At 49.5% G+C, this 26,608-nt stretch overlaps 1 protein-coding gene across 4 annotated transcripts in view; it reads left to right on the top strand.

The window, feature by feature from the left end:
• The first annotated feature begins 860 nt into the window (after nucleotides 1-860).
• Nucleotides 861-26,608, top strand: part of ALS2CL (ALS2 C-terminal like) — a 57,554-nt gene continuing 31,806 nt past the window's right edge. For 2 of the 4 annotated variants that reach the window (XM_065582543.1, XM_065582546.1), the window contains exons 1-5: nucleotides 6,672-6,807; nucleotides 20,090-20,198; nucleotides 21,407-21,599; nucleotides 23,240-23,305; nucleotides 25,609-25,774. In XM_065582543.1, coding sequence (XP_065438615.1) covers nucleotides 20,093-20,198; nucleotides 21,407-21,599; nucleotides 23,240-23,305; nucleotides 25,609-25,774 — 531 coding nt within the window. In that variant the 5' untranslated portion in view covers nucleotides 6,672-6,807; nucleotides 20,090-20,092. Of the gene's footprint in view, nucleotides 982-6,671; nucleotides 6,808-20,089; nucleotides 20,199-21,406; nucleotides 21,600-23,239; nucleotides 23,306-25,608; nucleotides 25,775-26,608 lie in introns of those variants that run through there. The other 2 variants (XM_065582545.1, XM_065582547.1) reach the window with 2 other exon arrangements.

The following is a 26,608-nucleotide window of genomic DNA, read 5'->3' on the forward strand; positions in this document are numbered from 1 at the left end:
ACCAACTTCCTTAAAGCCCCAACTGGGGGTGGAGGGGAAAATAACTCCGTCATTACCGAAAACCCTCTTTGGGGACACAGGGCCACATCCTGAGCGGATGCAAACCAGGCTAGTTCCCTTGGAGGGTCTGGTCTGTAGTGTCGGTTTCTAGAATCATGAACATGTGGCAGTAGGATGAGATTTTTCCATTACCTGCTGTCAGAGCTGTAAATGCCTTTGTGACCCAAGGACCTCCTTGATGCCAACTGGTGGGGGGCATACGGGTTACAGAGATCCAATGCGGGGTGGAGGTGTCATGTAGGTTTTCAGCACACTGGTCAGCATAATCTTTGCAAAATGTATGTGTGGAGAATGCCTAAGATGTGGGTGGGAAATGTATATGCTCAAGGCCTTGTAGTTCAAGGTACCATGACTTGAGACAGACTTCTCCAGACCAGAGGTGGGAGACCCTCATCTCCCTGGTGGAATGTTAAGTATCAGGGGGTAGCCGTGTTAGTCTGTATCTACAAAAACAACAAGGAGTCTGGTGGCACCTTAAAGACTAACAGATTTATTTGGGCATAAGCTTTCGTGAGTAAAAACCTCACTTCTTCGGATGCAACCGAAGAAGTGAGGTTTTTACTCACGAAAGCTTATGCCCAAATAAATCTGTTAGTCTTTAAGGTGCCACCAGACTCCTTGTTGTTTCTGGTGGAATGTTGTGTATTGTGTGTCCTACAATAGAAGTCTATTAGCATAGGAAATCAAATGCTAATTTACAGCTTGTGGGGACTTCAGAAGGAAAACTAACCAGAAGAGATAAACAGCCTGAGGGCCCGAAGGGAGGAGACCAAAGCTCTCAGCTGATACCTCTGAGGGTGCAGAAAGAAACCCGGGCAGTGGACATCTGTCAGAGAGAAGCAAGCTGCCAGGGGGCTTGGCCTCAGGAAAGCAAGATCTTAGCCATTCTGGGTGAAAGACGCTGTGAAGAAGGACTTGGGGGTAAGCAGTGCCTTATTAGACAACCGTGTGTCTTGTTAGCTGAGTTTGGGCTCTAGCCTGTGTTGTGATTTTTGTTCTTACAAACCTTTCCTTTGTTCTGAGTATTTGTTTGCGATCGTATGAATCTGTTCTTTGTTGAATAAGCAAGAGGAAGTTTTCTCAATAAACAGCTCTAAGTGCTGCATGTGGAGCTGTGTGCTAAGGGGTAGGCTGCGGTGCCCTGGGGAACCACAAGCCTGATAATTCTGTGTCCAGTGGATAAGGGGCTGGACACCGCAGGGGGATGCTTGGAGGGCTCAGGCACGCTCCAATCCCTGTGTCTGGCCTTCCTGAGGGACAGCAAAGCCTGCGAGGCTGAGTGGGGGGTGCTTATGCTTCAGGAGGCTGGGGCAGCCAGGGAGCTGAGCCCTGGTAGGTACAGGTAACGCTTCCCCACGCTTAAGGCAGGTGCAGTGAGGTGCCTTAAAGGCTGGGTACCCCAGGATGTCCTTTGATAGGCAGGGGATGTTCCATGCAAATGTGCTGCTCCCAAAGGCCTTGATAGAAAAGGATTTGGAACTAGGCGGCTTTTCAATATGGAAGTTGGATCTCCCTGTTCTCAGAAGTGGGCTGTAGTCCACGAAAGCTTATGCTCTAATAAATTTGTTAGTCTCTAAGGTGCCACAAGTACTCCTGTTCTTTTTTCCTGTTCTCCTGCACTCCCATCCAGCTGGGCGAGGAGGGGAGGCTGGTAGCTGCTTGTATTATGACTAGAGACTGCAACTGAGATTGCAGGGCTCTGTTGTGCTAGAAAATGAACATACATAGAACAGGAGACACTGAAGAAAATCTAGCTAGAAAAGGTGGGAGGGGAAACAGAGGCAGAGAGATTAAGGGACTTTGGTAAAGTGACACAGCAGGCAAGTGGCAGAACCAGGGATAGGACACAGGCCGGGGCCTTATCCACTATACCAGAGTACAGACCTGGAGTGAGTACATCATTCAATCCTTCATCCCGGAGTCTTCAAATCCAAGAATGGCTGAAGACATTGGAGGATGGGCGGGTGCAAAGCTTGTGTAACTGTGGCATGGTGGTGTGTGGGGAGTGAGTGGCAGAGGAGTGAAGCCAGGCCTGGGGAAGAAGGGGAGGTGGACAGTGGGAGTAAAGGCGCCGCTGAGAACTCGTGGGAAGGTACTAGGAATTCATGTTGTGTCATGGTGGTGACTGTCTGCCGTGGACAGTCATACAGGATGGATGGTCGGTCTCATGGCTGAAGGACAGGACCAGGTCAAATCAGAATGCCTGGGGTCTATTTCTGGCTGTGCCATCAACTTCCTGCGTGAGTTGGTCAGGAATGATGAACATCTGTATGTTGCTGAAAATTAGTTTTGTTGGTCTTCCATTTGGAACATCAGAATGAAGGATTCATTTTGGATGCAGTGTTGTAGCAGTGCTGGTCCCAGATCAGGGGTGGCAGCCTTTCCAAAAGTGGGGGGGCCAGGGGCCCCCCTCCTCATCCCCTGACACCCCTCCTCTTCCCTTGGAGGCTCCGCCCCCTGCCCTAGGAGGTGGGGTGTGTGTGTGTGTGTGTGTGTGTGTGCGCGAGAGCAGCCCCCTGTCTCTCTGCCCCCTCAGGCCCGCTGCCCAGGGCAGGTGGAGGGACGCAGGCTCCCTACAGCTGCCCACGTGGTTCTTACCCCGATCCGGCTCTGGCCTGAGGATAGGGCCTCAGAGTTGCAGCCTGGGCGTGGTAAGAGCCATGCGAGCAGCTGTGGGGAGCGGCGGCGCAGACCCTCCATCCGCCCTGGGTGGCGGGGACATGGGCTGGGAGCTGCTCTCGGGGCGGGGGGGGAGGGGGGTCCGCATGGCTCCCACAAGTGCACGGGCTCCATCAGCTGCTGGCCTGGCTGAGGAGGGGGTGGGACCTCAGGGGGGGGAAGAAGTGAGGAAGGGAGCAGGGTCAACCATGGAGAAACATGGATGAGCCAGGCCCATCCCTTTTCAAAAAGGGGGAGGGCCATGGCCCCCTGAACCTCCCATTCCGGCACCACTGTCCCAGATGTTAAAGACCAGGTGGGTGAGGCTCCGAGGGTATGTCTACTCCGTAATTAGTCACCCAGCTGGCTTGGGCTGGGGGGCTGTTTAACTGTGATGTAGACCTTCAGGCTCAGGCAGGAATCTGGGCTCTAGGACCCTGTGAGGTGAGAGGGTCCCGGAGCTCAGGCTGCAACCCCAGCCCAAATGGCTTTGTCTACACTGCAATTAAACAGCCCCTTAGCCTGAGTCAGCCTGCGCAGGTGCCTAAGTGCAGTGTAAACCTACCCACAGCATCACAGCTCAATCCAAGGTGGAACAGATTCTTTAGTGTAAGTAGTTAACACATTTCAAGGGACCATTCAAGGGGAAGTGGCCCATTAACACCCTTTCCAGTGCGAAGGGGGGGCAGGGCGGGGGAGGGGGAGGCAGCTTGGTGGGGAGGGGCTGTTAGTAGCTTTTAGATTGTTTGTTTGTAATAAGCCATAAATCAGCATCTCTATTCAGTCCATGATTTTTAGTATCTAGCGGAGTTATGAATTTAAGCTCCCAGGCTCTTCTTTTGAAGGTGTTGTGCCGGTTCCCTTCGAAAATGAGAACCGAGATCCGCTGTAGCCGGATTGTTTTGGAAGTATGCACCTGCAAGTGTTTTCGTTGCACCCATGTGTTTATTGAGGCACTTAGCGCACTGGATGAGTCCAAAGTTCATTGAGCTCTGGAGGGTGTCGCGACCATCTGCTTGTAAAGTAGTGGAGGATGATTCCCCTGTGGCCTGGGGGGTGGTGGGTAGGGTTGCTAACCCTCCCGGTTTCCCCGGGAGTCTCCCAGAATCAGGCCCTATCTCCCGGAGGCTACTGCAGCCAAACTGGGAGATTTTGGGTGCTAACTGTCCGGCGGCACAGTGGGGCTAAGGCAGGCTCCTGCCTGCCCTCGCTCCACTCTGCACCTGGAGGCGGCCGGCAACGGCACTGTCTCTGTGGCCCTTGGGAGGGTCGGGGGTCTCTGCGCACTGCCCCTACCCTGAGCGCCAACTCCACAGCTCCCATTGGCTGGGAACTGCGGCCAATGGGAGCTGTAGGGGCAGTGCCTGCAAGCTGGGAGCTCCCTGCCCCTGTCTAGGAGCCACTGCCAGAGGGATGTGCAGGTCACTTTCAGGAGCCGCCCGCGGTAAGCACCGCCACACCCCAACCCCCTGTCCCAGCCCAGAGCCCGCACCCTGCACCCAAACTCTCTCTGCCAGAGCCCACACCTCTGCCCCAGGCTCAGCCCAGAGCCACCTCCTACACAGGGCCGGTCCACAACATTTTGGCACCTGAGGCGGGGAGCTCAAATGACGCCCCCATGCCCCCTTGCAGCTGACACAATTTTCTACACTCTGGGTCCTAGTGGCGCGCCTCCCCTTCTCCCCCCCCCCCCCCTCCCCAGTCTGGCACCTAAGGTGGCCGCCTCAGTTCGCCTCAAGGTAAGGCCAGCCTTGCTCCTACACTCCGAACCCTTCAGCCCCAGCCCAGCGCCCGCACTCCCTCCTGCACCTCAACCCCCTGCCCCAGCCTGGTGAGTGAGTGAGGGTGGGGAAGAGCAAGCGACGGGGGTAGGGGGCTGGAGTGAGTGGGGGCAGGGCCTCAAAGAAGGGGCGGGGCCTTGAGGAAGGGGGCAGGGCAAGGGTGTTTGGGTTTGTGCCATTAGCCCCTAGTGGTGGGGCATGCTAATGCTATGAGCTTTGAGATTCTCTGATTAAAAGTACCAGCTGGCTCTGCAGTTGGAAGTTCAGACTGGTTTCTGTTGGGTTCAGATCCCTGCCCAGCCCTGCCTGAGAGAAATGTGTTCATACAAGGAGCATGGAACACAATAGCCCTGTAAATAAAGCAACCCCTTGCGCAGTGCACCAGAAAGACGATTTCTGCTCGGTGATGTACCACCAGGGAAAGTGACTTCTCTTCAAGCCGCGGACCAAACTCGTCAATTGGATGTTTCAAAAGCAGCTCCTAGGAGTTGGTCCAAAGCAAATATAGCTCCCTATGCTCCGCCCTTGGACTTCCTGAGCGGGTGAAAACAGGAAGCAAAAGTTTTCCTTTAAGAAGAGCCATGCCGCTTATGATACCCTGCCATCCCATTGCACCTTGGAGCAAAATCTCTTCTCCCACCTTTTAGTTAGGTGTATTCTCCCCATTTGACAGAGGGGGGGGAAACTGAGGCACAGATAGAACAGGAGTACTTGTGGCACCTTAGAGACTAACAAATTTAAGGTGCCACAAGTACTCCTGTTCTTTTTGAGGATACAGACTAACACGGCTGCTACCCTGAAACCTGTCAAAATGAGGCACAGATGTAACCTGTTAAGTGACTTGACCAAGGAAACATATGGCAGAGCTGAGAATAAGACCTAGATTTCTTGGCTTGGAGCCCTGCATTTAACCACAAACCCCTTCATCTTGCTGTAAGTTTATGGATCAAATCTGAGGGTGACATTCAGGACCTAAGAGGCTGGAAAAGAAAAGGGACCTATCTTGCGGTATAGGATTGTTCCCTGCTCGGTGTATACCTGCATGCCTTATATGGATTGCTTGCTGCACAGCCGAGCTGGGCAAGTCACCCTCGCTGAAGTGGACAGTGAATTATGGTGCAGGTGCCGTGCTGAAAAGGACCGTGGAGTTCCGGGGGAGCAGGGAGGAAGTCAGTATAATAAATCACTCTCAACAAAGGCTCCCCCAGCCTGGACACCCCTCCACTCTCCTTTGTGCAGTGGGCATCCTCCGAGTGATGGCCTGATGAGCCCTGAACCTCCTGTGCTAGTAAGTTCCTGCGGCGTGTAAATCCTTCAGCTGGGGAGGAAAGCCAGTGAATTGTAGCGTCGGCGCGTCTGGGGAATCGGAGAATGGGGCTTTGTTCCTGCTCTCCAGCGCTCCCCGAAGCAGGCTGGGACAGTGCGGGCCTTTGTTTAGCAGCACTCGTGGGGTAGGCTTGCTGCCTGATGAAGGATTGCATGGATTTGTTAATTATGGATGGATTGATTAGAAAAGCTGAAGGGCTTTTGGGCAGAGGGCTCTGGTAGGTTGAAGGGCAGCGGGAGGTTGGCGGGGGTGAGGAGGTGTGGTTAAAAAAATCTTCCCTTGCTGGTGACCGCATGAAGGTGTAGTGGCTTGTGTGCTGCTGTGGGGAACACGTGCATCATGTAAGCATGTTTAGTGTGCAACAGACATGTGTGCAGTGTGTTTTGAATAGCAGTGGCTCTCCTGTTTCCCAGTGCTTTGATCTGACTCTCATGCTGCTCTTAACAGCAGAAGCCAGGCAAGTGTGAAAATTGCCGAGCAAGGTAAATGATGCAAGGCGAAGGATCATGGAAAGCACCGAAATACACAGGAGGAGGGGGCAATACGTGGCCTGGAGCTGGGGAGATATTGGACGTGGTGATCCAGGGGATGTAACCTAGTGGAGAGGAATTCATTGAACGGCTTTCCCTTTAAAACATACTTCTATTTTACATGCCTCTAACATGCATTAAACAGTAATTGACACATTGGATTGAAGCGACAGGGGTTTTTTGTTTCTAAGCAACTGGAGAACAAAGGTAATGAGCAGCCAATGCCTAGCTTCCCTTTGAGGGTTTGGTAATTCTATCTCGGGGCCCTGTGTCTCTTGCCCAGTACACAGGCCTGGATCTGTGTTTCAGCAAAGTAGGCAACTTGCTGTGGGAGGGAGGAAGGGAGCTGTGGGTGTGGTGATCAGAGACTCTGGTAGTTCAGCGCTCAGAAGCCCAGAGGAACTGAAGCCGCAGCAGCCCAAGGAAAACATGATTGTTCATCTTATGTAAAGTAAGTTATTTTAGCCACCAGTGTGTACGTTAAAGCTGCCTTCGCTTGACCTTAAATAGCCAGATTGCACGAGGGAGTGTTTTAGGATACTCTCCCCGGATTAAATAGACAAGGTAAAATGCAGTTGAAATCTTTTTGAACGTGGAGAGCCCTTTAATTGTGCCAGTGGTGGTAGAATTCAGTGCATTTCCTGGAGTGTCTGCCACTGGCAGGGTTTATTGGCATTCTGCTTTCTTATCAAGGGGAGGGAGGGCTCAAGGTGTCTTAATTAGGGGCGGGGGGGGGGGGGGAATGGGGTGGATATTGGTGCTACTGGTGAATGTAAGATACACAGCACTGGAAGAGAACTGAGTTCTCAGCAGTGTCACAAGGTTAAAATAGGAGCCCTGAGACTTCTTAGGAGAAACACAAGATGACCCTGGCAAAAGGAGGGGGGAGAATCTAGCTGGAGCCTGTTTGTGTGGGAACTTGTTCCTGTATCGAACGAGACAGACCCGGCCGAGGCAGGAAGCACCGATTTTTACCTGGGATCAGTAGCTTGGTGAAGCCAGATTCAGAACCCTGCGTGCAGCTCCGGATTGGAGCCTCCCTGGCTGAGCAAAAACAAATACCAGGCTTATTAGTCACGGTGGAAGAGCGTGCCCGGGTGCTCTGCAAATGGCACAATTGCTGTCATTCTCCCGACGAGTTGACTGCAAAGTTTTAGACTAGCCTGGTGTGATTGCAAGCCCGGCTGGGAGCGTTTTGGAATGCAGGTGAACTTTTGGTATCTTAAAAGCCTCTCCAAACGCTGATTGCAGGTAAACTGTCTTGCCAGGTTGCATTGGCTTTATTTGCAGTCCAGTAGCTCTCAGAGGTCTCCTCAAAACCCCAAAGTGGCCTGTTGTGCTAGGTGCTGTACAGACGCCTGGTGCGCTCTCGTCCAAATGGGGGGTGGTCTAATCCTTCTCTGGAGGAGAAGGGGATCAGTGTTAATAGTCCTGTACTAAGTGGCCCGTTTCCGTGCTGATGAGTTTAGAGGTCTGACACATCGCAGAGGGTGGATGGCCCAGTGGTTGAGACACTAGCCTAGGACTTGGGTTCACGTTCCTGCTCTTGGGCTCAAGTTCATGCCACAGGCTTCCTGCAGGACCTTGGGCAGGCTGCTTATTCTTGGGACCTGTGTTCCCCCGTCTGTAAAATGGGCCCTGCCCTGCCTCACAGGGGCGTCGTGAGGATAAATACACTACTGGTTATGAAGCACGGGGATGCAATGGTGATGGGTGCCGTATAAGTATCTTAGGTAGCACAGTTCTGTTTCATGGACTCTTTCGTGACCGCTCCCACAATGCTCTGGAGCTATAGCATGGGGTGTCCAGACTTACATATGGCAATCTTAAGAAATTCAAGAGCCAGGGTGCACCCGTGTGGGTCAGGGCTTCAGCCCCACTCCTACTGAAGTCCCAAGCCCTGGCAGCTGTGCCCTGCTGGGCAGAAGCTCCTACCCCCCCCCCACCCTGCTGCAAGGCAGAGGTCCGGAGCTACCCCCGCCCCCTGCAGTTTGGTAGGTGGAGAATCGGGGGTCGGGGGGCTCCGTGAGTTGCACTTTAACTGTAAAAGAGCCACATGTGGCTTGTGAGCCAGTTTAGCCAGCCCTGCTATAGCCGGAACTAACAGCGGAGAGATGAGATGGAGCTGCGGGAAGAAGGCAGTTCAGGGTAGGGGAGTTTGAGGGTGGATTAGCGGCCCCCTCCCCCCCCCCCTCCAGTGGGTCGCTGGTGAGGTTTGATGGGCAGTAGAGACCACTGCCTTACAGATTGCTGGCACCTGACTGGCACTTGCTGCCGCTAAGGTTGGTGCTCATCTTACCTGCCTTCCTTTTAAGGACAGGAGGGAAGCCAAGAGACAGCGTGAGGAGCAGGGGAGAAGCGGCACTGTTGTAATATGCTTAACTGCTCTGATGATGATGATGATGTAATATGCTTAACTGCTCTGAATTGTTTTCGCTGGCACTGCGGGGAAGTTCTCGCCCGTCTGCAATTCACAGGCTTCGCTCTCTTCGGAGAGAAGTCGTTTAGGGCCTGATCCAAAGCACGTTGTTTATGGAAAGACTTTCACCCACTTCCGCGGGCTCTGGCTCCGGCCCAGACGCTCTGCCTCTCTCCAGTCTTTGAGAACAGATGTTGCTTTCAAAGGCTAAGCCGAGAGCCTAGTTCCCTCAGCAAGAGCAGCGCAGGCAAACTTTGTGTAGGGACCAGGTGGGGAGCGGGCCTGGATCGAGCGGGGCTGGAATCCTCTCCTTCCAGTGTCCAATACAAAGGCTGGACCCTGGCATCCGGGCAGGTGGGCTGCAGGCTTTAGGGTTGTCAACAGACCTGTATTACAAGGGATGCCGCTTATTTACATGGAAAATTGCCTGTCCTGTACTAAATCTGTACGGGACGCCCTTTGTCCTGTATTTCAACATATTAAAACTAGTCTCCTGACGTAAAGTCAGTCTTCTTCTTATGTTGGTGTCCAAGGCTATAAAGTTTGTACAATTAGACAGTGTAGTAATGCAGAATCGGTCCCGTGACTTACTGAACCAATGTACCTATAGGGCAGCGGTTCCCAAACTATGGGGCATGCCCCCGGGGGGGGGGGGAGCATGGTAAGCTTATTGCGGGGGGGGGGGGGGGGGGGGGAGGGGCACGAAGCCCTGACGGGCCATGCTGAAAGGCTGGAGTCAGGAGCGGGCTCTGTCCGGCAGGGGAAATGGAGAGGGCTCTGTGCTGGTGGTCTCGGCTGCCAGGACCAGGTTCCCTGCCCTGCCCTCCATGTTCCCTGCCTGCCGCAGCAGCCACCTACTAGCAGTTATGCTCCTCTACTGGGGATGTTGGTGGGCACTCTGCAAGTGGGGAACAGAAGACAACACCCCAGGAGTACCGAGCCCCCTGCCAGACAGCCCCTTCAGCGCAGCTCCAGGGCATGCAGCCCCATCCACTTACCCTGCCAGACAGAGCTGGTGCAGGGAAAGCAGACAGGGCCATGGTCAAGGGCTATAGTCAGGAGGGGGCCCTGTCCAGCAGGGGGTCAATACTCCCAGGTGCATCTTTCCACTCCCCTCCCGACACCAGGCCGTGTAGTGCTGCCCTGTTCGCTTCCCCTGCGCAGGTGAGGAGCCAGATGGGCAGGGAGCCGGGTCCCGGCAGCCAAGACTGCCTGACTGCTGCGTGGAGTGGAAGGTTTCCTCAATTTCCACATGGCTAGTACTCCCCACCCCTTGTGGTACTGGACACCCCACCCCTGGCACCTTTGGGTACAGGGTACTCCTCCCCCATAAGGGTGCTAAGAAAAAAGTCCTGAATTTTTGAAATACAGTGTTGAAAACCCCAGCTGCAGTCCGTTAGCAATCATGGCAGTTGCTATGATCTCCTCCTGCTCCTCTGACTTGCCCACTATTTCTCAGCTCCTGGGGAGGGTCAGAGTTTCTGGTCCATGCAGTGAACCTGTAGAAGTTGTGTACTGGGGTTCACAGAATATATATCAGGGTTGGAAGGGACCTCCTGAGGTCCCTTCCAGTCCATGCCCCAGCTCAAAGCAGGACCAACCCCAACTAAATCATCCCACCCAGGGCTTTGTCAAGCCTGACCTTAAAAACCTTGAAGGAAGGAGATTCACCTCCCTAGGTAACCCATTCCAGTGCTTCACCACCCTCCTAGTGAAAAAGTTTTTCCTAATATCCAACCTAGACCTCCCCCACTGCAACTTGAAACCATTGCTCCTTGTTCTGTCATCTGGTACCACTGAGAACAGTCTAGATCCATCCTCTTTGGAACCCCCTTTCAGGTAGTTGAAAGCAGCTATCAAATCCCCCCTCATTCTTCTCTTCTGCAAACTAAACAATCCCAGTTCCCTCAGCTTCTCCTCATAAATCATGTGCTCCAGCCCCCTAATCATTTTTGTTGCCCTCCGCTGGACTCTTTCCAATTTTTCCACATCCTTCTTGTAGTGTGGGGCCCACAACTGGACACAGTACTCCAGATGAGGCCTCACCAATGTCGAATAGAGGGGAATGATCAGCCTGGAAGGATTTCACCCAATAACTCCATAACTAGACATTTCGGATTCCGTTGTTGCCTGCTTAGCGCTGTGCAAAGCGAGAGAGGCTGCCAACTCGGACTGGTTGTGCTTCCCCCACATACTTTGCTTATGTGTCACTGGGGTTGAAACCACTGACTAAGCGCCATATAGTCCTGCTGATTTACTGCTCTTGACCCTCTTCCCCCTACCCCCGGGATCTATAACTTCCTCATTAGATCCTAGGGCCCAGGATTCTGCCGTTTTAAGACCATTGGAGTTTTGTCAGTGGGCCCAGGATTTCACTCCTATATTGAAGGGGATAGAAGAAACTCAGTTAGTCATCATAACTTTGCCCCCCCAAGGTTATTTTTTTTTGAAGGAAGCCTGTTCAAATAATACAAATGCTGCCGCAAAAAACATTTGGGTTTTTCAAAACTTTTTTTTTTTTTTGGTCAGATCAAAATAAACATGTGGTCTTTGTGGCTTCCCTCTTCTCCCCCATTTCTGGTGGCATTGGGGAGGACAAATCTGAAAACCGAACATCTCTCCGGGATTTGATGCATCACACTTAAAAAGAAAGTGCTTCTGAAACTGCAGAAAATACTGCCCACTCTTGGGGACCAGCTCTAGGCAATGCTAACCTTCCTAGCATTTCTCTCCTAGATTTACCAAACTTGATAGTCAAGATCATGAAAACTGTTGCCAACCTGACCTTTAATTCTCCTTAACTATTACTAGGTCCATAATAGTACTTACCTGATCCTCCTGAGTTCACATTACTTCAGCACTTTTACCATCTCACTTTTATATTAACCGTAAAGCCCTAGCAGCCTTAGTCATGGAGCAGCACCCCACTGTGCTAGGTGCTGTACAAACACAGATCAAAAAGACCGTCCCTGTCCCAAAGAGTTTATAATCGAAGACAAGAGACAACACACGGATATGGACAAATGGGGGAGCACAAGGAAACAATGAGACCATGTCAGTCAGCAGAACAGATAGTGGTCTCAGCTTCGCTGTTGTCGTGTTTTTTTGTAGATCTTTCTGTCCCAACAAACTCCAAGAGCGGACCCTTCAATTCCTTCAACTGGCTTTCAATCTCCTGTAACCCCTTTGGGTTTAGAGAGCATGGCCCCTTTAAATCTTTTTCCTAAGGGGAGAGGGGGAGCAGTGAGAGAATGGAGGGAAACTCCAGGGGGTGGCTCTGGCGCTCCAGAGAGAGAAGGGCTGCAGCCCGCAGCCCCTCACAAAGTGAAGCAGCAGAGAACCTGCCTGGAGCCTGGGAAGGGCAGGGCCGAGCGGGGACACCCCAGGACAGGCGCCAGGAGGAGCACTGTTCTGGGGGGAATCGCCCGAGAAGGACCCAGTATCACGGCTGCCCAGAGCTGCATGGGGTTGTGAGTACTGGGGCTTGGGACTCTGCACTGGGAATAAGGAGGGAGGCTGCTAGCTGGTTTGTGTACACAGAATCAATCCCTTACCTCTCTCTAAAAGTGCAAAGTTTCAAAAAGTTCAATGAATAGAAGATTGTTGGGGGCAGGATAGATCTGGGCAAGGAGAAGAAGTCTGGAAATATATGTGAGAAGCGAGGGACATATGCTTGTTTTGTGAAAATATTATATGTTTGCTGTTGAAGGAAAAAAATCCAGAATACTTAATGACAGCATGGCAAGAAAATCCTCCAAATAGTAATGATTAACCTGTTGAACTGGAGATAGTTCACCTCCCAACGACTTCATAAATATCTGGTTCAGTTACATTTGGTAACGGAAATAACCAAACAAGCATTCATTTTTTGATAAATCTGAAAAGTTTTCAAAATAAATCAGTTTAAAAATATATATAGTGTGTACCTTCTAAAAATGAAACCTACATCTATCTCTGAGTTGTGAAGAATATGTATTAAGGTTATAACAACCAACAAGAATGCACTTTTATGTAGAAAACCATGATTAAACGGAGTTTCCTGACTAGTGATTTAAATCAAATCCACCCTGACACTAACACAATATGCTGTGTGAAAGTCTGGTGTGAAGAACTTGCTTCAGAGTGTCTATTGGCCAAAATAAGGCTTGGACCTGTTTTTTCCTCCTGAGATGAAAGATCTCTGTTGGGACTCTAGTCTGAATGCAGACACTGCAGCATAATACAATGCTGGGATGTGGCTTATCACAGTGGCATGGACTAGAAACATGGCTTAACGTTTAAGGAAGAAAGAACAATGGTTTAGACCAAATCAGAGCCTTTCCCCAGACTCCTAGAATTGGCTCTCTGGACCAGTCTTAAATACATCTGTGAAAAACTCAGAACATGTGGTGACTAGAAAAGACCATCTCAGAACCCATTATTGGAAAGTTCTGTTATGGTGCAGGTGTGGTCACCCCATCTCAAAAAAGATATATTGGAATGGGAAAAGGTTCAGAAAAGGGCCACAAAAATGAGGGGTATGGAACGGCTTCCGTATGAGGAGAGATTAATAAGACTGGGACTTTTCAGCTTGGAAAAGAGACGACTAAGGGGGGGATATAATAGAGGTCTATAATATCATGGAAGTGTTATTTACTCCTTCTCCTAACAGAAGAACTAGAGGTCACCCAATGAAATTTAATAGTCAGCAGATTTAAAACAGAAAAAGGAAGTATTTTTTTCATACAACACACCGACAGTTTGTGGAACATTTTGCCCGAGGATGTTGTGAAGGCCAAGACTATAACAGAGTTCAAAAAAGAGCTAGATAAGTTCATGGAGGATAGGTCCATCAATGGCTAATTAGCAGGGCCAGCTCTAGGCACCAGCTAAGGAAGCAGGTGTCTGGGGCGGCAAATCTGAGGGGGCGGCACTCCGATTTTTTTTTTTCTTTTTTCCCTTCTTCGGCGGCAGCTTTTTCATTTTTTCTTTTTCGGCGGCACTGCTGCGGCCGCTTTATTTTTTTCCCCTTCTTTGCTTCGCTGCTTGGGGCGGCAAAAAAGGTAGAGCCTGCCCTGGCTATTAACCAGGATGGGCAGGGAGGGTGTCCCTAGTCTCTGTTTGCTAGAAGCTGGGAACGGGCGACAGGGGGTGGATCACTTGGTGATCTGTTCTGTTCATTCCCTCTGGGGCACCTGGCATTGGTCACTGTTGGTAGACAGGATACTGGGCTAGATGGACCTTTGGTCTGACCCAGTACGGCCGTTCTTATGGTTCAAGCTTGTATCCATCCAATCACTAGTGGTACTTGTCGGGCTGCTTTAAGTCCCTTAATAACCAGATTTTTCTGAAATGCTGATCTTGAGATTTTGATGCCACCCATTGCTGTTACCCAAGATACTGCGTTGTGGCGTTCAGCTCCACGAGAAATGCTGTGTTGGCCAGGCAGCCTGAATATTGGCCTCAAAATGCCTTGATTCCACAGCACCACAAGTGCCAAACCAGCTTGGTTTTCCAAAGGGCACCACTGTGTTGGAGAACGTTTTATAGGGGTGCCAACATATTTAAAAAATAAGGGACTGTTTTCTTAGCATCCCTGCCCCACCCATTCTCCCAATAGTAGTATGAATAATAAAAAGCAGGACTTGCCTACATTCACCAGGGGTATTTCTTGCTGCTATTTGCAGCACTCACAACTTATGCTTGTGTTGTACAGAGATGGAAGGGCAGGGAAAGGGACGTCCTTGTTAATAAGGGACTGTTGGCAACCCTATGTGATACTAAACTGAGCTCCTGCATGGGTGCTAAAGATTTCATGGACCTGAAAATTAAGGTCAGTCCCAACGTTCTTGTGAAAACTCTTCTGTCTCTCTTGACTTTTGATGGCATGTTTGCAGCCGCCTCTGGAGAGGAGCGTGCCAGAGATGGAAATGATGGAGCCTCATGCTAAATCGTTGGGATGGAAGGCACCAAAAGTATCTAGAAGAGGAATCCGTCTGTAGCCCAACCCTTCTCTCTATGAGACAACTTGTTCATACAACTTTACATATAGACACGCAGGTGCAATAAAAGCAACTGGGAAAAACTAAGGCGTGAACAAAACCTTGTTGTGCCCTGTTTGGGGTAGGGAGCATCCTCTTTGTGTCTGCACAGTGTCTAGCCCAATGGGAAACTGATCATTGACTAAGAAAAAAATAACCTCTTGGTTTGGTTGCAGTAGTGCCTGAACGGTGCTCTAGGTACATCCCAAGCACAGAAGGGCTCAGTTCCTGCCCTGGAAAGTGTAGAATCTAAAAAGGCAAAGGCAGCATGGGGGAGAAGGCATAAGTTCAGAGATCTTAGGCATGTGCTTACCAATAGCCTTATTAGGGATGTCTTCATTGCAGAGTTAGCCTGGGTTAGACTAGCCTGGGTCTGAGCAGTCCCACTATAAAGCCCTCCCGCACTGGTGCTGTGCTCCCCTGTATGTCGCTACGACTTCTGGGGCCACATCTTTAGTCCTGCAGCAAGCTGAACGGCTCTCATAGTCTCTTTCCCAGTGACTTCTGGGAGCACTTGTTGGTCCTTCTAGGCCCACGGGAATTGTGGGAAGGCACTGGGGGACTGTCAGCTCTTGAGTGACTTAGCCTGCCTCCTCACTGCGGAGTCGGTGGGTTACTGAGCTGAGTGAAAGAAAAACCTAGGCTCTAACCCAGCAGGAGATGCTGGGAATTCATAGTCCTGTGAAAGGTTCCATTACCTTCTCCTTTGCAATGTATTCCGTAAACTGGCCATGATCTAACCCACTCTTCTGTAGAAAGCGTTGACTCATGCCTAACATCTAAGGGCCTTTTCCATCAATGGTCATTCTGATGAAATAAGTGAGTGTAGGGCATAGGGCTGCAAGTTAGAATTGGGTTCTACTCCCACTTGGGTTGGGCCTTTGACCAGTCCAAAAATAAGTGGTAAAATATTTTAAAGCACTACCTTATTAGAAGAGTAACAAAAAACAGAAGACTGTATGGCCTCCAATAGGCTTAGCCTTAGGCTAGGTCTACACTACCCACCTGAATCGGAGGGTAGAAATCGATCTCTCGGGGATCGAATTATCGCGTCTCGTCGGGACGCGACAATTGAACCCCGAATCGACGCTCTTACTCCACCAGCGGAGGTGGGAGTAAGCGCCGTCGACGGGGAACCGCGGAGGTCGATTTTGCCGCCATCCTCCCAGCGGGGTAAGTCGGCTCCGATACTTCGAATTCAGCTACGCTATTCGCGTAGCTGAATTTGCGTACTTAAATCGACCCCCCCCCCATAGTGAAGACCTGCCCCCCCCGTAGTGAAGACCTGCCCTTAGATACTTATGTGTAACTACAAAATAAAAACCCCAAGTTCCTTAACCGAGTTAACTGAGGAAAAATATGAAACCATGACATTCTAGAAAATGAAAGAATGGCACCCTGAAGCCATCAAAAAGGTAGGCTGCCACCTATGTCAGACCATTCTTGCTTGAATGTTTGACAGTATTTGATTGTGGTCACACTGAATTTTATTTTCCCGGACAATTGGCTGGCTTGCCAAGCTGAATTCCCAGCTCTGCCACTGGACAGGTCAACTAACCTCTCTCTTTCTGTGTGTATGTATGTTCCTATTCCCCCAATGGGTATTATACTTTCTCATTTCTTAAAGACGTGCCTAGGTCCATGCATTTTGTGGGGAGCTTATTTGCCAGCTCTATTATGCCTTGGATAGGGCTTGTTACCACAGATAATCCATCCACTCAGCTGGGATTAAAGGTGACTCCCTTCTAATGGAAGTTTTGGTTCTTGTGCGATGAGTTTGGAGTGGGAAGATCTTGGATCTGGCTTCCACGTCTCACTTATCACCGGGCTTTGGGCTACTTGGTGGAGGCTTAGATCTTGGTGGGGCCATGGAGACAATTACTCAATTACCCTAGAGCAGTGTTTCTCAACCTTTTTGATACCAGGGACCGGCTTGCCGCCTTCCTGAACTGTCTCCGGGACTGGCACCCGTCCATGGATGAGTCATTGAGAAACACTTCCCTAGAGGACACTTTCCAATCCCCCCCCCGAAACTGGATGTGAAGCATGCTGGCAGGGCAGTGTGTGGGAAGCTTGTCTATTGCTGTCCTGTAGATCAGCAGAGGGCTTCGTTCCCCAAGGCAGCCTGTTTGACTCCTCTCGCTGGTGCTAAATCCACACCGCTTTTAAAGCTAGAGATTATGGTTACATGCAAACTAAGAAGTTAACTTGTACATCATGTCAGATCTGCACAGAACTTGGCAGCTCTGCTTTTTACAGTGTCTTGATCCAGGGGTGCCAAAGATCGGTGTGTGCATAGGCTCCGTATTAAGAGTGGGAGCAGATTTTTCCAGAGTGGGCAGATCATACCTGTCCTGTCTTTATGGATCCAACAAACTTACATGGAGAAAACAACGGAGTCTTGTGAAGCTGCTGTCCAGGGGGCCCCTGTGACTACTGGTAAAGTTCAGTCCTCCAACTCAACTGCTGTGCTGCAGTTTTCATTCAGTTCCTCACGTGAGCTTGCAGTGACCTGTGCTTGCCCTTGCCTGTTGTGGGTTATTTAAAGTCTGGAGCCCTGAATCAGCATCAACCTTGTTCAATAGGCAACAGATTTTACCTCTCCTTAGTGCTATCAGACTCTGGGTGTATAAGCGCGCACACTATTCCAATAACTGTCTGGGTAAAGGGCTTGAGTCAACAGAGCTGGGAAATCAAGGTGGAAATTCTGCCCTTACCCCACTATGCCTCATTAGATCATGTGATATAGCAAGCTTATATGTCATGGATGTTGCATCAAATGCTATTTTAAAAGTCTGAGTGCTTGATTACTTAATAAGTGATGTCAACCCATGACTCTAATTTTGAGTACTAGAGCTAGTAGGCAGCCTTCCAGTGAAAGCAAAAACCGATCGCAAAAGCTTTTAGCAATGCAGTTTGTGGTGTAGGGGTTGAGAGAACTGGATTAGAGAAGTCCTTCATCCTGTCTCTAGTGGCTTATCCCTGATGGTTCAGAAGAAGGCATTCCTAATGCACACTGCCTGGATCAGAAGTGAGTAGGTGATTAGGAATGTGGGAAGGAGCCCGGGGTGGGAATCTGTGAAGAGCAAAGCTGGCTGAAAGGGTGACATTTCAGCGAACCCCTCCGCCCCCCAAAAAACCCTAAAATTTCTATCAATTTCAAAATGTCAGATTTCAGCCTGATCTAACTTTGTGTTCTCTGGGGATGTAGTAGATCTCTGCCTGCTTGCTTCAGTCATACCAAATTAGAAGGCCAAATAAGCGGTCATGCACCAGCTAGCTTGCACTCGAACCATGATTAAGCAAAACACTTCATCCTAAAGCTAGGGAACGTGCTTGCGTTCCTATGATTCAGTGATCAGGTTGCAAGCTTGGGATTTTGGAGCTCTGGGTTCAATTCCCTGCTCTGCCAAAGACTTCTTGTGACCTTAGCCAAATCAGTTAAGATTAGATTTTTCAAAGGCATTAGGCATCTAAAGATAATGGTGGATGCCTAGTGGGATTTTTTCAGTTGCACTTAGCTGGGAACAGAACCCGTTTAGATGCTTTTGAAAATTTCCCTAGATCAGGGGTCGGCAATCTTTCAGAAGTGGTGTGCCGAGTCTTCATTTATTCACTCTAATTTAAGGTTTCGCGTGCCGGTAATACATTAACATTTTTAGAAGGTCTGTTTCTATAAGTCTATAATATATAACTAAACTATTGTTGTATGTAAAGTAAATAAGGTTTTAAAAATGTTTAAGAAGCTTCCTTTAAAATTAAATTAAAATGCAGAGCCCCCTGGACTGGTGGCCAGGACCCGGGCAGTGTGAGTGCCACTGAAAATCAGCTCGCGTGCCGCCTTTTGCACCTGTGCCATAGGCTGCCTACCCCTGCCCTAGATGCCTATAGCATTGTTAGGTTCCTAATACCTTTTGGATATCCATCTCTCAGTTTCTGTGCCTCATTTGTCAATCTGTAAAATAGGGATGATATTTCCCTAGTTCATGGAGATGTTGCATTTATCCTCGCATTAAATTGTAAGGTGTTCCAATCCCAATATTGGGGGGGGGGGGGCATGTAAGATCATCAGAGATCTAAGTGAGGAGAAATTTCATCTTCAGGTCTACAGGCAGTGGAATAAATGCACCTAAACCCAAGGTTGTTTAGACAACTACAGTCTTTTTGCTGTCTTTGACTTTTTTTCGCTTCTGCTTTCTGATTCAGTAGTCCCCCGCACTTGTGCAGTCTGGAACTTGGAAGGGGAGTTGGGTTAAGATGCCTGTCTTGTCTTGATTTTATTATGATGCACGGGCGTTTCCTGTCCCAATGTTCTCGCAAAAAAAACAGCTTTTAAAGTCATGCGCACTGTTCCAACGTTATGGAATTTCATAACCCTGTAATTTAGGGAAGTTAAGTGCCCATGGCTATCACGGAAAGCCTCAGAAAAAGCCTTGTTTGTAGTCTGTTACAGTGGCACGTTTTCTATTAGCGGTAGCGCCAAACCATATTCACCCTGCTCTTGATTTTCTTCACTGCTTGGGTTCTTTCCATTGCGGCTCTCCGTGACGTTAGCTAGCAGCACTTGGGTTAGTATTTTTCTCCTTTTTAAAGAGGAAGCAATAGGAATTTGTTGATTGGCCTGTCAACACCAGCAGTATTACTCAGGCACTTCCGTTCTGTGCAGCAGTGAGGACAGATGTAACTGGGCAGCCAGAGCAATCCGACTTTCTGCTCCCTTGGGGTGGATGTGGTCCGAGCAGCTGTTGTGGTGGATAGCTTGGTGGCAGCATACAATACATTTTGCTGTCCATGGAGGTGAGTTGAGGCTCGCTAGCTTTGTGCTAACAGTGGGGGAAGTTTGAACTAACCCTGTCCTCACCGTACGTGCTTTGGCCATAAAGGGGCTTCCTTCAGGAGAGCGAGTCCAGCTCTTTGGGCATTAATTCAGTGTTAGAAAAGCTCAAGGCCTTCTTTTGAAAGCTCCAGTGCTTGCGGAAGTCTTGCAAGGAGGCAGCATGGTCTGTTGACAAAGGCAGCGGTCTGAGAATTAGTGTTTGGAGGAGGGAAACTGGGCTCTGTTCCCAGCTCTGCCACTGACCTTGCAGTGTGACCTTGGGCAAGTCACTTCACCTCTCTGTCCCTCTAGTTCCCCTCCCACTTTTATCTCTTTAGATTGCTCTTTTGGGCTGGGAGCGTCTCTCGCTGTGTGTGTGCAGCGCCAAGCACCAGGAGGGCCCAAGTTGGGGGCCTGGAGGCCCTGCTGGGATGTAGGGTTCTTCATAGTGAACGGCTTTACCTCTGTTTGCATCTAGGACATGTGTGCCACTGAAGCGGCCGAGTCGCTCCTACAATCAGAAGAAACCTTCTCTGCGTGTCTAGCACGTATCAATGCCATCGTTCTCAAGCCCCTGCTCCAGTCGGGTAAGCCCTCAGAGGAGAATGTAGCCATCTGCTCGTGAATCTCTGCTTCCTGGTATCTGATCGATGCAGTCCTTAGGCTTCAATGGTAACTGAGGCAGTGTATTGGAAGGTGTTCTAACTTGGGGAAATGGAATCTAAACCCAGTTCAGATTAATCAGGGCTCTAAAGCTACGTCTACACTACACAGCGCTTTTGGTGGTGTGTAGTGATGTGTAGCCCCACGCCACAGTGAAGAAACAAGCTGCGTCCACCCTGTGATATGTAGATACTTGAGCTTTTCGCTGACGTGTGAGGGAGGCAGCAGGGAAAGGCACTTTTCCCCGCAGAGGGGGAAGGGCACCAGCAGCTGGGAGATAGCAGAACACCACATGGCTAAAATAGCAATGTGAATGGGGAAGGCAAGGCTTGGGTGAGTAGGGAGCCGTGTAGTGCCTGTATTCAGGGGCATAACCACACTCTTCAAGCGTGTCTATGCGCTACTTGCCTAAGCTATGCCTTGCTGTCTACACTGCTACTTAACCCCATGCAAAGGGTGCTACCCTAGTACATACTCTACGAGGTTGCATGTGACCTCTCATCCAAGACGTAGGCTTGGATCATTGAGGGCTGTTTCCTTGCTCTTACTGGAGTAAATCCAGATTCCTACTGGTGTGAGACTAGAGTCAGACCTATAGTAGATCTAAACTGGTGCTACTTTCCATTCAGGTCCTTGGTGTTGAAAACCAAGCCGCCAATTTTGCATCCACTTGCAAGCTTGTTTCAGCACGGAGGAGTGAAGTTCAAACGGTTCTCACTCCCTTGCCTAGTCCCCTAAACCGCTGTGCTCCTTCTGCCTTATCCTCTTGATAGCGATGACCACCCAGCTCTTAGCAAATAGAACTTGAAGACAATAGAGCAACACCAATATACACCAGCTGAGGATGTGATCCACACTACTTCCTAAGGTAGAGGGTCCCCACACATGCTAGCCACCAGCTCTTCTCTCTGTAGAATGTCTCAGATTCATGTACATGTGTCCATTGAGGAAATACAATACCAAAGTGATGCACTGCACCATGCGTCTCCCAGGAGACTACTTGGGCCTCATCACCAAGTCCTGCCTTGAGTGCAGGGGACTGGACTAGAAGACCTCTCGAGGTCCCTTCCAGTCCTACACTTCTATCATTCTATGACTTTGTAGTATCTTCTCTTCTTGGTCTCTTTCAAAGAGCCTCATGAGCAGAAAGGAAAGGAAAACTTGAAATTATTGCTGCTTTTGAACGACTGCTTCCACGCTCTCTGGGACCTGACAGAGGAAAACCACCGGACGCTGAAAGAGAAGTTCAGCATCTCCCCGTCGCTCTGCCTCCAAGACCTCTACATCCTGTGGAAGGGAGACCTGTTTCTCAGTGTCTACATCCAGTAAGTACAAAGACACTATAATGTCGATTACTGAAGCAAACCTATAGACTAGAGGATGAGGATGAAATCTTTGTCTAGCTCGGCAGTTCTCAAGCTGTGGTCAGGACCCCAAAGTGGGTCATGAGCCCATTTGAATGGGGTCGCCAGGGCTGACTTAAACTAGCTGGGGCCCAGGGCTGAAGCCCGAGCCCTACCACCTGGGGCTGAAGCCAAAGCCCAAGGGCTTCAGCCCTGGGCAGTGGGGCGCAGGTTACAGGCCCCTGCCTGAGGCTGAAGCTCTTGGGCTTCCACTTTGGCCCCCTCGCCTGGAGTGGTGGGGCTTGGGCTTTGGCCTCTCCACTTGGGGCAGAGGGGCTCGGGCGGGCTCAAGCTTCGGTCCCCCCTTCTTGGGTCCTATAGTAATTAGTGTTGTCAGAAGGGGGTCACGATGCAACAAAGTTTGAGAACCCCTGGTATCTAGTTTGTCCTTTCCCTAGCTGTGGGTGTGATTTTTCCTCTAAAGAGGTTTAAGATGAAGACTTGCCTTCTGGTGCACACTGATATTTAGAAGCTTTCTAGGGGTAGAGGGTGGGGATCTAAGCCATGACTGAGTTATATGCAAGCCGAGTTTGTGTTGTGATCAGGATGGGAGGACTCGTGTCTAGATCGGGGTGGGGTGTGGGGATGCAAGCGGATCTCCCTGGGACACGGAGTGGAAAAAGTAACGTGTCACAGTCCTTAGAATCTATTAAAATACAACCACCTGCTCCGATGCAGAAGTGTTTTCAGGATTGGGCTCTGGTGTGCTATAAACTCCATTAAAATCTGGGATGACCGGCAGCTTCTCGTTGCTCTGCCATTCGTTAGAAACGCAGTCATCCCAAACTCAGGACGCTGGATATCACCCCATGCTCTCTGCGTAGGCCGGGCTCTGCGTGGGTGTCGGGGGCCGTGCTAACAGATCGGATTGCTTACACACCCTGGTCCCGATCCTGCAATGTCACATGCTTAGCATGCAAGGTGATCTGACTCTGCGGGCGTACACTGGTGTGTTAATGGTGGGGGAGAGAGACACATCCATACTAAAGCCATCTCCCTCTCATGCTTCTGGGGAGCAGCAACGTGTGGGTGGCGAGGCAGGGGGGTTACAAATGATATAACAACCCACCCCCAGCAGAACACCTGGTGGTTTTAAGGAATTAAAGAAAATGGAGCAGAACACATGCTGACATTGTGGCTGTCTGCTTCTAGTGGCGAGATGTCTACTGGGTTTAGTCTAGCAGACCTGGTCCTGTGCCTCAGTAGAAGCCCATAGGTTTAGATCACCGGTCTTGGGTTCAGTCCCTGCAGACTAACCTTCCAGGGCTGTTGTTGCCTGAGCAAAGTGGATCTTAAGGTACTTTCCTGGTAATCAGCCTAGTGGAGAATGTTCTGCATTAATAATTTCCCAAGGGACGTTATACAAGGCATTGGAGAGCATGCTGTAGGGAACATGCACGGAGGGAATAGTTTATGGGCTTAGTCTCCATCTCTGACACCCTGGGCAAAAAGGTAACAGACATGATAGGTTTTCAAACGAGCCACAAGATTCTTCCAGTGCCTCTTAAACCTGGTAGCTACCACTTGACCCAAACTTGGCCTCTCTTTCTCTTTCCCTACAGATACTTTGTCACCTTTGCAAACTGTGTTGTAGTCCAGGGCTTTGACCAGGCGGCAAAGAATAAAAGGTTAGTGGCTTCAGACCCTCCAGTGTCCTGTTCAGCCTGAGGGAATAACCCTGTCTGCATGAGGGAAAGCTAAAGGAGTGAGACTTCAGGCAGGTCTTAGAGTCCCCTGGCTTATGGGAGCTGGCCTTGCTATAGTGATATACTGGCCAGAAAGTGCCTCATCACTCTAGTAATCCAGCCAGTGTGTTAACGGGACGGCACTGAGTAATCTCTACTTCATGGCTGGGTTGCAAATCTACAATGCAGGCTGCTCCCAGCTTCAGTGGAGGCCACGATGCCAGGTTACACCCTAACCACTAGGCTAAAAGTTATATGGGGAGGTACCACCACCTCCTCCACCGACTTTGAATCTGACCCTTTAAAAATGCCAGGAAACAAACGCTTTGGGTCAAACCACTTCTTTAAATCAAGCGGGTGTGTTGGGTTGAACTGCTGAAATGTCTCAACTTTTTGAATTTGAACCCAAACCCCTCTTGGAACTGAAAAATCACTGATTTGCTCACTCTAATAGTGACTGAACTGAGTGTTTAGATCCTGGGCAGGAAGGAGAGCAAAAAGGGACCAGAATGTGTTGCTTAGTGTGTCGCAGCATGTAAACCAAAGAGTGCAGCTACTCTTTAAGGTATGTCTACACTGAAGTTGTGAGGTGTGATGGCAGCGTGTGTAAACATGCCTGCCCTAGCTCAGTACTAATGGCAGTGAAGCTGCAGTAAGCATGCACTGTAGTGCGGGGTGTACAAGTCTTCCTGGAACCTTGTCCCCCCTGGGCTAACCCGTGCAGAAATGCACTGCCACAGCTTCACTGCTCCAATACCAAAGCGATCTGAGCAGCAACTGAACACCGATTTCCGGTTAGGTAGTCTCCTAGAACCGGCGCCGCTGCTGCTCTCTCACGATCTTGATGGATTCTGAGATGGTCCTAAACTCAAAGTGAGGAGGGATCCCCTGTGATTTGCTCTCCCAGCTCCTTCCAGCAGATCTTGCTGGGAAACAATAAGGGGAGAGAGTCACTGAGGTAAAGAGAGGCAAGCACTGAAAAGTTCAAAGATCTCGGTCTTCGGCAGAAGCTCCATTTCAGCTCCACGGAATTACATCTTGTGCAATTTTTCAGGTGCGTAGTGGAGACAGACCATGCAAACTGCCATTTGACTAGACCGTTCAAAAGCCTGCTCACAATTAGGCACGAGTAACCGCTGCAGAATTGCAAAATAGCTCAGGTAGAGAGCAGATAAAATCAGAACTGCTGGAAGATTTGCCCTGTTAGAAGTGTTCAGAGAAGCGTTTAATTTCCAGTCAGAACTGGAAGGCCTGGAAATTTGCACATACGATACACGTTTTCGCTGCTATTTGAAAGATTTTTGTAGTCTTGCCAAGGACCATAGCAGAGCTGCTGGCTGTGCTGTCATCTTGCTATTTCTAGATCAGTGGCTTTCAACCTGTGGTCAGGGGTCTGCAGACTGCCGAAGATTTCCAAAGGGGTCCACACCTCCATTTGAAATTTTTAAGGGTTCTCAAATGAAAAAGGTTGAAAACCACTGGCCTAGATGCTGCAAAAATAACTTCCCTCTTCCCTTAATTCCTGATCAGTTTCACTCAGTGAGTTATTACACGTAACAGATCTATAGTCGAATGGCTGCATTTCAACACTGAATAGCTTTGGTTGGTAGCCAGCACATAATTTATATTAATATAAAGATAGAGTTGGGGGCAAGGGCTGCGTGCGTTAGTGGTAGGGGAACCGCACATGGTTAAGGTAAATATTCAGACGTTGCGGTTTTCATCCAAATTTGGGTCTGTAAAACTGGGCCAGGAACGTCATTGCAATAGCTTTTCTTACATTGTGTTTGTTGCCGGTCCTTACCGTAACGAGTCCTGTGGAAAAGGATATTGAAAAGACAATCGAGCTGGACTTCAGTAGTTTGGGGCTTTTATCTGAATCGGTCCACTAGTGTATTATGTCTAGTGTGTAACTCCAGCAGTGTGACTGTAACACCATATTCCTTATGTGTACTTTACAAAAAGGGTAAGTAATTTTTGCCAAAGTCACGTGGCAGGTGTGGAATAGAGCTCTGGTATATGGACTCCCAGTCCAGTGACTGCCCCACTAGACTACACTTCTACATTGGCCATAGTTACTGATATCCCTGCCTGGGAGTCACCGGTGCCCTGTCAGCAAAGTTGCTGTGTAGCATGGGTGTGACTGGTTGTGAAAAGCTGCCTCGTTAAGAGAGGTTAGACACTACTAAGCGTGGGGACGCATGCCCAGTAATGAACCAGTATCTTGTTGACTGGAAACCTTGCAGTGAATTCTGGAAGACACACAAGACAGCACTGAAGCAATTCCTTGCAGACTTCACCTCTGAGACATCCATACCGGTGGCCCTGCATACAGTACTCCATAAACCTCTTCGGGATCACGTGCAGCAATATGCCCTCATCCTTACCAGGCTCAGCGAGGCCATTGGCAAGGTAACTAGACTATTCATACTGGTATTCGACAACCAGTCTCGGTATTCCATACACAGAGCTCTGGAATATTGTGATACTGTAACCACCATACACTGTAAGGAAAATGTATGTAACAGGCAGACAGGGTGGTAGGGGGCTGTGTTGGTGCAGATTCCTTCATCTAAAGACTCTAAAACACTTTACTGTAAAATCATTAGGCATTGCCAATACTTTCTGCCAGCTCTAGTTGCAAATAGTTTGATCACCAAAAAATGCGCTTTTGGTCAACCTGAAAACGTTGAGTTTTGCCAAATAGTATCAACTGAACCAAAAAAATCAAAATGTTTTGGAAATATCCAAATGAAACACTTGTTTTGACCTGACTTGAAGTTATTTTGACTTTCTAGTGCACCAACAATCTCAATTTCATTTTTGGTTTGACCTGATGTGAAGCTTTTGTTTTTGTTTTTGGAATTGCCAAGATATAGAAAAATCCACTATTTGCCCATCTTAAATGGCAACACAACGCAGGCCACCCATGATACAGCTAGGTATACAGAGGGGAAGTAAGTGGCCCAGGTTCACCCAGTAAGCAGAGGAATAGATCCCAGAGGCTTGATGCTGTAATTTGCTCTAACCATTATTCAATAGAATGACCGATTCCAAGGCCAAAAGGGATGGCTGTGATGACCTGTATAATACAGGCCAGAGAACTCCCCCAAAATAATTCCTAGATCAGAGCTTTTAATAAATCAGCAGTTCACACACTAGTAATAAGGGCCAGCACAATGAATTCACAGCTGTAGGACCGCTGTGGCAGCTCTGATGTAGGAAGAGATGGAGATCTGGTACAGT

The sequence above is a fragment of the Chrysemys picta genome, chromosome 2 (genome assembly GCF_011386835.1).
Source record: "Chrysemys picta bellii isolate R12L10 chromosome 2, ASM1138683v2, whole genome shotgun sequence".
Taxonomy (NCBI): domain Eukaryota; kingdom Metazoa; phylum Chordata; order Testudines; family Emydidae; genus Chrysemys; species Chrysemys picta.